A 9,971-nucleotide genomic window follows, 5' to 3' on the forward strand; every position below is an offset into this window, starting at 1 on the left:
ATTTTTGGTTCTGTGTAGGGATTTTTAACATATTAACGCATATTAAAAAGTATGTATTTTCCCCACATCCCTGATTTCATAGACGCTGTTTAAAAACTGAGGCAATTCAGAGTATTTTAACAAATTAATAACGATAGTACTATTGGGATGATTTTGCTGCTCTAATGTGATGGAGAATCAGCAAGTAATGTTCATATGGCTATTAAAGAACTGGCCTCCTGCTGTCCTGTGGAGCAGGAGACACCGTGGGAATCAGAGCAGTGTCTGGTGCCACCTGAAAGCACACTGAGCTTCCCTCAGCATTTGGCTCCGGGTGCCACCCAAAAGGTGAGCCTGTAACTGCAGTGACTGCAGGTCAGCAGTGGACAACAGTGGGTCAGGATGATGGGTTTCAGAATAAGAACAATGAAGATGGGGAAATGGATTGACTCCAGCATTAGACCTCTGAACCAGTGAAATTAAATGCAATATAAATGCCTGTAGGTTTAAGTCAAGTAAAATGAGCCCATTCCCAACCGTCACCGGTCGAGTCCATGCTCACACTACTGAAACTCTCCCCTTGTCCAGGACTTACTGAACCACATGGGCTATCGCATTTCTCATTGGGGAGTCACTTTCTATTTTAAACCACCTTTTTTGCTCACTGTAACACAGATGTTCAACCCAAACTGGGACAGTCATTCCTACCTGGGCTGGTGATTTTGATCAGATTTGCAAATGTCTTGGTGGCAATCATTAATAGATGTGATTACTCTCATCCACACACACATGAATCCAAACCAACCTTCTTTTACAGTAAGGTAATGTGGTTTTTCAAACTAGGGTTTCCTTCTTTGCTGTCATTTTAACCACCTTGAAACAGACATTTCCTTGGGTTCTCATCTCCACTGCTTTCCTTTCCACCATTCCTGAGTTCAGGAGGAAAAGGACTAGGCAAATTTAGTCCCTACCACCTCACCCCTCCTTTCTCTAAGCCATCACAACTTTTTGTGAAGTTTATCTCTGGGAAGAAGATAAGTGTTTCCACACACCCACCCACCCTATTACCTTCCAAGTTATGGTCAGGAGCAGTGAAGGCTTTCTTCCCATCTTACCCCAAACCCAGTAATCACATGACTACAAATTCCAGTATTTTTACTTAGGGTTATCGTGATGACAGACCTCACATTTGGCAAGGGTGAAGCATGGAAGTTTTACTTACAAATATTTTGTCCATATTCCCCTTCAAACTGGCCCAGTTTCAGGTGATTTTAGCTGAGCTAAACTCGCAAAGCACCAAAGCACATAATGGATTGTTATTTAGTTTCATAATCAGTAATTGGCCATGATTTCTGGCAGTTAACTAGTCCACCAACCCAAGCAACCCAATATTTAAGTCTCAAGTAGCTACTCTAAGGGGCTAGGGAAGGGCACACACAAATACTGGGCTCTGACGGATACCCGGATGACTCCCACAAGTGAGGTATGTCTAACTACACATAATACACGCTTCAAAAGATAAGCCAACAAAGCCTCAGCTTTTTATTTCACCAACTAGTATTTCTGATTCTCTGATGCTATACTTTAAAATCTTCAGAGTCCCTAGAAACAGCATTCAGACTTCCTATATCCAGAGAAAAGGGTCTAGAAGCCAGGAGAGGTCAGGCCCCAAGCTGTTTTCCAGTGAGAAACATGGTAGACCTTTCTCTGCACAAGTCTATGTCAGTTTTTAACTTAACTGAAATGCCTTTATGCTCTCCACCATTCCCCAACCTTTTTCCACGGGATCTATGACAGGAAAACACTCATCTTTCACATGTATAATTCCACGGGATGGAGGGTGGTGGGGGGGCAGGAACGTTATACAGGCACCAGCTGAAATTTTATTCAGCCAGAAAATGGACTTTTGACTCAGTTGAATGGCAAAGAGATGTGCAAAACCACAATAAATGTCCTGGCTTTTCCTTGAGGTGAGCTGGATGGGATTTTTGTGAAAGGAAGCACTGCCGTTAAGAAAGGCAGATTAAGTTCTATAAAAAATAAAGTTGCTCCTATCTCCATGAGTAGTATATAAGCTGCTTCCAAGAATCCAGGGATGCTCACATCCCACACCACATCCAGTCATGGTCAATTCTTCATGCACGCTACATAGGAAGCATAAAACCCTTTTGTGAACTTTTTTTTTTGGTGGGGGGAGGGCTTGGGAAAGATGTTAAGATGGGTTTTTTTTTTAATTCCCTCCCACCACCAAAAACTATGTATCTACACACACACTCAGACACACATACATATCTAATTTTAAGAAAGTTTTTCTTCCCTCTGACTACAAGATCCCAGCATCCAGCTTCCCTCAGGGTGAGAGACAAAGCTTATTAATTGCCTAGATCTGCTATACCAACATACTGTATAAGGCTCCTGTGTGGTATCACAGACAGAAAGGGCAGGGGCAGATGGAGTGGATACTCAGGGGGGATTTGCTTTTTGTCTTAAATCCACTCTACTCGGCAACACTCTTAGGTCCAAGGGCTGGGAGAGGCTCTGTAGGCAGGATGTGGTGGAGGACCTGATGGTCCCAGCCCACTGTGGTAAGGAGGGAGTGATTGAGCGGGGACCAAGTAGCATCTCTCACAAAGTCTCTGTGCGCTCGGCTTCTAAACCTAGAAGAGAAAAAAGGAAAGTTTGAGCATGATGAGAGACAAGAGGAAAAAGCAGACTTGGAGAAGAGAGAATCCAACACAACCAGAGCACCTTTCTGGATGTGTGACACAAACTTCACCATATGTGCGGCCTTGTCACCACGAAAGCAATGTAGTTATCCACAGAGAACTTCATCAATCATTCAATGTGGTGCCCTCATTCCATAAAGAAATGGTGGCTAAAGCAAGGGGAGAAATACGGGCCAGGATCAGAGAGCAAATCATGGCTCTCTTGGTGAGAAGGAAGTATTTATTCCGGTACTGGGTTTGCTGCCTTTTACCCCACAGCACATCACATACCACGTATGTGTTCTTTATGTGAAAAGGGTAGTCCCTTTCTGCACCTGATCTTAGCCAAAAGGCCGAGAAGCGATGAGTAGTCCCTTTCTGGAGATGGCCAGATCACCAGACTTGGAAATCCCACCTACCACCACACCCCTCCTTACCAGGGACAGAGCTGGCTGTGAGTCAGCCCCAGGAACAGGGAGACAGTCAGTGTCCCCCCACTCCCACCACCCGGTCCCCTTGAGTGAGACCGTGCACTTTGATGAAGACAGAAAGGACCCAGCCACCCACAGCCCTTCTCCCCGATTCCTGACCACAGGATCCCACTTCACACTTACACCTCAGAAAGGCCTGAGTCCAGCACGGCGAGTGAGCAGTCTTCACTGACAGAGGCCAGGAAGGGGGTGCTAGGAGAGCAAGGGGAGGGTTATGACTGGTAAAGCCAGGGTCCCAAGATGAATCCTGCCTGGTCTAGCCCCCACCTCCCACCCAAAAGTGACCTGGAGGAGGTGGTCCGATCCCCACCCTGGGTTAAGGTCTGGCTACCACTCGAGTCCACGTTACAAGTTCCAGGGAAAGAGGAGGGAAATGGAATAAGCCAGGGTGGATAATCATCCTGGCGGCCAACTACCCCATCTGGTCCTCCCTGCAGCTTTAGCAAGAACCCAGAAACTTTCCCAACCACACAGTCTGAGAAGCACACACTATTAATCATTCTGGGTGTTGAGCAGGAAGAGGATCTTATTTTAGCCCTGTGCAGGCAGAAACCAAACTACCCAAAAAAGGACTATGGTCTTCAGAGATCATCAGCTTCTGAAACCTCAGCCAGAGCACCATCTGCTTTAAGGAATGACCTAATCAGCTGATGCTCTGCAAACATAAGCATGACCCAGCACTGTCCCATTCATACCCATCAGGCCTCTGGAGACAAAGGACAGTACCTGTGTGGGGAGAATACCAGCCCAGTGACACACTGGGAGTGCACAGCTGAGCTGAGGGCACACCTTGCACTCTTGGAGTCCACAAGGGAGACGGTCCCACTCTCATCACCTAGAAAAAAGAGGAAGCCCATCACAGTGGATAAGAACATGGGCCCTGGAGTCAGCCAGACCTGGATCTGAATGCTAGCTCCTCAACCTTACACGAGCTAACCACTCTGAGCATCAGTTTCTTCTTTTGTCACATAGGGTAATTAGTCACTGGTGATTGTGAAAATTAATGAACAAGGTAGTTATCATTTTAACCACTAACTATGTCATCACATGTACAGCCTGGCAGCTATGAGAGCATGGGAGTTATTCCTACTCTCCAACAGAATGCCCTATTTGGCAATCCACTTGTTTTGTGGTCCACTGACTTCTGGCCATGCCCAGAATACAGGAGCTGGAGGACACAATCAGGAATCAAATCTAAAAAGTCATCATGTTTTCCCAAGCCAAACTAAACCCACTCTTGGATCATCCCACCCTTCCCACTGGTATAATTCACATAATGCCCAAGCACGTTGCTGAGACCGAGCAGCTAGAGCCTCATGCATTACGGGGTCAGCGTGCTCTCATCCTCCCCCTTCCCAGAGTCAAATGCTATGGGACAGGCTGCCTTACCAAAGACAAAGACTTCACTCTGCTGAGGATGCCAAGCCAGGGAGGTAGGAAGGTAGCCAGAGGCAGTACAGCCTGCAATGAGAGAAGAGGGATCTGAAACGAGACTCAGAGCCCAGCTCTGTGAAGGAGCTTCTCCTACAAAGTCACTCCAAATCCCAGAAACACCTTTATTCACCTTCCCAAACCCTGCTAAGGCAGTTGTGTCCCTGCCCTTGACCCTCACACCCTCATTTATCCTTTGGACCCCTGCCCCTTCTGGGCACGAGTCACACGCAGGTTTCAGGCATAAAGCATGATGGCAACAATTCTGGCCCCTTTATCCACCCATCCCAGAAACGTAAAGTCAATCATTCACCCACAAACCAACCCTTCCTCTTGGTACCCACTGCACAAAATGCAATCAACAGAGCCTCAGTGGGGAAAGAAGTGATTATGTCCTGTATGTCACACTGACTGAGCATCTGGTGACTTTGCCTCTGTCTCTGGCCAAGGAAGCCTCTTCCAGGTGGGTTCCTAGGACCACCCTCCCACCGCTGGCTCTCAGACTCACCCATCTGTGATGCTGGCTTAGGACAGCGGGTATCCCAGAGTAAAATTCTGTTGTCCTAGAAGGAAGAACAGAAAAAGAGCTTCATAACCCAAAAAGCAGCTGCTGGCCAAGTCTCCACACTAGACTTGTGGCCAGAGGGTTCAAGTGTGGTCAGGAAGTAGGGAGGGAAGGAAAGGCTGTATCTCACCTCACTGCATGAAAGGAACGTGGAATCCTTGTGCGGGGAGGCCGCGATACAGGTGACCTGCCCGGAGTGAGCTGTGAAGGAGAGAGGAAGGGAGGTATGACAGAGCAGAAGCTGGAGGCATTACTACCGCACAGCCCAGATACTACCCAGGGAGGTGTGAGAAAAGGGCCTTATCGCATGATGCAATTTAAACAAATTTTTGTGAGAGATTCTGGATTAGACAAAACCTAGAAGAAGATGTTGATGGAGTTCTAAAAACCTACAAAGGCTTGGGGAAGAAGATGAATTAGTAAAGAAAAGGAAAGAAAAATTAGGGGCTAAGCAAGAAGAGTGAAGGAATTTACATGCCAGAATAGCAATTCTAATACAATAGTAACCACACACCTCCAGATAACCCACAGACACTTTCGGAGAACATTTGCTGAAATTGACTGAGAAGCTGCCAGGGTCTGCCAGTGCCCCTTCCTGCCTCCACTTTCACATCCCCCTTCTCCCAGCTGTGTAGAAGGGACGCACACCTCTCACCCACCCCACATCGCGCCCTGGTACAATGCCCAGGTGTCAAAAACCTAAGGTATTAAACCAAAGAGGCTTTTCCCTAAGAGCCAAAGAGCAAAAAAAGAGCATCCGGGTAAAATTCAGTGCAGGGGCTGGCCTTGCTTCATCCTACCACAAACGCTAGAGTGATTCTGGGACTTATCTCTGTTTCTGTCTAACAATGAGAATTTTGAAAACCATGGCAGATGGTTGTCATAAGGACACATCTGACAGGCTGAACTGAACTTCAAAATGAAGTGAGACTTTTTCTAATAGAAAGTTAGGTCTAACTCGGCCCGCTGGCCCAACAATGCAGGCAATGCAGGTTGGCTTTTAGCCAGTTAGGTTACTTGCCAGACATTCTGCAGAGATTGAAGGGGCTTAATCTGCTAATCCAGGGCACAATAATGATATGGCCAGAAAGTACCTCCCTTGCAACTATTTAAACTTAAATTAGATGCCAATTAAAAAATAGGGGAGAGGGTAGTGTTTTGAAAATTTTTCAGGAGGCCTACATGGTAAAAAAAACTTTGAAAATCACTGGTATTTGTTATTACAGGCTGTGGAAACCACATACTATTTAGCCAGACTGCCTGAGATAGTCTGAATATGGCTCTGCCCGACAGGAGATGTAATCAAACCACCTCTCACAGTTCTTTCCTAGCCCTAGCATCCATGGAAAGCCACACAATGAAAAGGAATTGATTGCTCACTTGAAAGCAAAGCTCAGAGATAAGCACCATGGTGGGGGGAATGCAAAAGATAGAATAAGTGGTTCCTCTGCCCTCAAGGGATCTGCACTTCAGTGGGGGGAAGAAGACAGAACTACAAAGAATTAATGAAAAAAGATGAATGGAGGAAGTGCTAAAAGAGTTAGGGCAGAGCAGGAAAAAATCCCTCATAGGCCTAAGAAACAAAAGGCAGGTGTATTAGATGCTAGGTTGGCAATTTAACATTGTTTGACCATTTACAAGTCTCGGACCCTGAAGGAGTTTGTAATTTTTGCCTTGGCACCTATGTGAACCATACACTTTGCGGTTAGAATTGGCAGGGAATGGCGCTTAAGCATTGAGGGAACCAGGTGTTCATCCAACATCTACATCTCTTGGCCACACACACATTAATGCTCCAGGTATTATCTTCATGAAGAATGGCTCCCCGAATAAAGTCAGCGGCTACCACTATTAATGAAATTGAGTAAAAGACAAAAAAAAGTAACATTAATAGAAAGTGATAGCTCTTGCCAGAAAAATAGAAATTTTATGGAGGTGAATATTCAAAAGTTCAAGATTCACAAGTCTCAGGGTTTATTCTTGGAGAATGTCAAGGACCTCCTGTGATCCGGTTCAATTAGAGCAGTATGTTTGAAGGGGGAGTGACAGAAGGCTTGAATGCCATGACAAGAAAATGGGATATTAACCCACAAGCCACATGAACCACAAAAGATGAGGGACTGCAGATGGAGAGAAGAGGTAAGTGCCACCATCTGTGTGAAGTAAAACCTGAAAGCAAAAGAGAGCATCAGAAATGGAAAGGGAAATCACTGACCAAGTGGAAAAAGACTCCAAAGAACTCGGGGACCCAATGATCATGAGGAAGCAGCAAGGGCAGAAAAGGACTGAGAGCTGGAGTCTCATGTGGCCAAGAAGATGGTGAAGCCATTACCAGAAATAGGGAAATTGAAAAGGCAACGGATAGATATTGGGGCCTGACTATAGTTTTGGAAGAAAACTATCAGGCAAAAGGGAAAGAACTGTTTTCCCTGATATCTAAAGTTCAAAGAGCCCAAGGGGAGAATAAAAACAAAACAGCTAAGGCCAGGACTAAAAAGAACGAGCACTTACCCCGGTATGAACTCAGTACCATCTGCTGGGCAAGGTCCCAAACCTTGATGCTAAGAAGCAAAAGGAAAGAGATTCTTAATTTTGACCTGGAGTATCTACATAAAAACACGTGTTCAAATAAGAACTTCCTTTAACTGACATGACCTATGTCATTGACTACTGGGCTTCTGCTAAGCCCTATTCACAATGGATTTTTGTATCTCTAGAAATGTTGTAGATATGTCATAATTAATAACCGTGTTCTTACAGCACACCCAAAACATTACTCAATGAGGCTAACAGGAGAGTAAAGACACCCAAAAGAGGTCTACGATGCAGAAGCAATGAGCACAAGCACCCACCAGAAGTCTTTGCTACCGCTGACAGCTTGTGTGCCAGAGCTCAGGACACTGACTGCAGACACAATGTCATCATGCTCATACTTGCAGAACTTGCTGACAATGAGTGTCTCGTTCTCATCCAGCTCCCACAATTCAACAGCACCTGTTGGGAGTGTGGAGAAGGTTGAGGAAAATGAGTGTGGGTTACACTAATACAGTAAGTCACTTCTAGGATTCAAGTGAGTCCACGGTCACTAAACTTAAAAAGTAACCTATTACTATAAAAGCAAAGTCCATTCTTACTAGAGGATTTAGCTTATTTCCAAGCCATCTGGCTTTACACTGGCATTACTGTTTTCTTAATAACAGTCCAGACAGTTAAGCAGGGAAAGCTTCTAGGAAGACAGGGAAAGATGGAATGGCTGGCAAAATCCATTATCTGGCTTCTTTGAGAAAACACTGGAAAATAAGTCCCAAGAGACAAGGATAAAGTCTCAACAATCTGTGTAGCATATGGTCTGGTGTGGTTAAATCTTTCCAATTGCTTGGACATTAGTATTTGTTGAACAATTTGAATAAATGCCCTGTATATGGTTTGAATTAGAAATTTTTTGAATAACTGAATGTCTTGCACAGTGACAGGTTAAGTACAGCGAACCCTCCAAAAGTTGTCTTAAGTAGGTAGTGCTCAAGCTCAACTGTCCGAGAGATTCAGCCTTTAACGTCCCACTTATCCTTCCATGCAATGCCTGCCGATATCCAAATACTGATTTTTTTTTAAAACTCCAAAGACTCCATTGCTGAACGTGACTTTCAGAACAAACAAAGCAGAACGAAGACATTTAAAAAGAAGAAAATGGGAGGAAATGGAAAGAGACAGCACAGACTGACCTAAGCATCATCTTTAAGATCAAGATCATCCTTGGTCTGGGTTGAGGGGGTGATACTGGGAAGGTTATAGGGAAGAAAAATGGTTCCAATTCACTTCCTAATTTTGTTAGAAATTCCCATGAGGCAATTTGGAATCTCGGAAACGTTATTTTGCCGCTATACAAGAGCTCTCCTTCGGGCCAACACCCTCAAGCTCCCCCAAGCACTGAGTATGGGAAATTAAAGATTGAACCCGGTTCGATCTGTACCCCATCGTCCATTCCACCTGTGGGGTTGTGGAGAAAGTGACTCACCTGAATCGGAAGCCACTAGGATACCTCTGTCCCCAACCCAAGTGAGGTCAGCCACTCCGGCCTCCGTCTGGACTCCAGCGGAGCAGAAGCCTTCGTTGGGGGCGGCACAAGGGTCCTTGAACAGCCAGAGGGAGCCAGCCCAGCAGCGGCCACTCAGGCTGGAGGCCCCGAGCAGGAGAGCCCCATCTAAAGGAAGTACAAGCTGTCAGCGCGGGAGGAGTGAAAGGGCTCGTCTCCATGGTGACCGCACAGACCAGCACGCGGGCCGAGTCTGGATCTGAGCTCAGGAACCCGGGGCAAGGGTGGGGACTGAATTAAGAGACGCGAGGCAGGGGTCGGGAAGGCATGCGGGGCGGGGGCGGGCTGGAAAGGCCAGTCCCGGGAAAGGGCAACCCGAGCCAGGGTGAGAGAGCCCCCAGGCCCAGGATCTCGGCTCACCGGACCGATACCGCGCAGCCTCCAACTGCCGTTCCATACAAGCGGGCGCATTAGGGGGAAGGTTCCACTCTCGGACCGCCGGGGGCACTAAGGGGGGCGGGGTTTCCTTCCGCATCTCCACGGCTCCAGCTCCAACCTAGACCCAAACTGGAAGCCCGCCCAAGATACGGCACCCACAGCCCCACGTGGTGCCCCTCTGGGCCTCCGCCCCTCTCCACAGGCTCCAGCCACTCTACATCTCGCGAGAATTGCTTCTACAGTTTCCATTCCGCGGTCGGCAGCGGCCCTCTGGCAAAAAGTTCTCCGCCTTCCGCGCGTCTTATCGCGAGAAAAACAATACGAGGCAA

The 9,971-nt window shown here is 46.7% G+C and overlaps 1 protein-coding gene across 3 annotated transcripts; it reads right to left on the bottom strand.

The window, feature by feature from the left end:
- Positions 1–1,496: 1,496 nt before the first annotated feature.
- LOC111143707 (WD repeat domain 77) lies at positions 1,497–9,799 on the bottom strand. Of its 3 annotated transcripts, none has more exons than XM_022497531.1 (10): positions 9,625–9,799; positions 9,187–9,372; positions 8,024–8,165; positions 7,683–7,732; positions 5,302–5,372; positions 5,115–5,169; positions 4,565–4,636; positions 3,902–4,010; positions 3,299–3,367; positions 1,497–2,630 (listed from the first exon to the last, which is right to left on the bottom strand). In XM_022497531.1, the coding sequence occupies exons 1-10, from the start codon at positions 9,737–9,739 to the stop codon at positions 2,477–2,479; spliced, it is 1,023 nt and encodes a 340-aa protein (XP_022353239.1). In that variant the 5' UTR covers positions 9,740–9,799; the 3' UTR covers positions 1,497–2,476. The 3 variants fall into 3 exon arrangements, with proteins under 3 accessions (XP_022353239.1, XP_022353238.1, XP_022353241.1); XM_022497530.1 differs by having other exon boundaries at positions 1,497–2,636; positions 9,625–9,797; XM_022497533.1 differs by lacking the exons at positions 7,683–7,732; positions 8,024–8,165 and having other exon boundaries at positions 1,497–2,636.
- Between the last annotated feature and the right edge of the window lie 172 nt (positions 9,800–9,971).

This window comes from Enhydra lutris, unplaced genomic scaffold (assembly GCF_002288905.1).
Source record: "Enhydra lutris kenyoni isolate GAN:26980312 unplaced genomic scaffold, ASM228890v2 scaffoldscaffold9, whole genome shotgun sequence".
Classification (NCBI taxonomy): Eukaryota; Metazoa; Chordata; class Mammalia; order Carnivora; family Mustelidae; genus Enhydra; species Enhydra lutris.

What these genes read in the sequence shown, in the direction of transcription:
- LOC111143707 (XM_022497530.1), bottom strand. Translation starts at nt 9,739, where the DNA reads ATGCGGAAGGAAACCCCGCCCCCCTTAGTGCCCCCGGCGGTCCGAGAG. An exon ending in CCTAGTGGCTTCCGATTCAG is followed by an intron (nt 8,166 to 9,186) that starts GTGAGTCACTTT and finishes CACTCCCAACAG; the next exon opens with GTGCTGTTGAATTGTGGGAG. An exon ending in GGTACTGAGTTCATACCGGG is followed by an intron (nt 5,373 to 7,682) that starts GTAAGTGCTCGT and finishes TCTCCTTCACAG; the next exon opens with CTCACTCCGGGCAGGTCACC.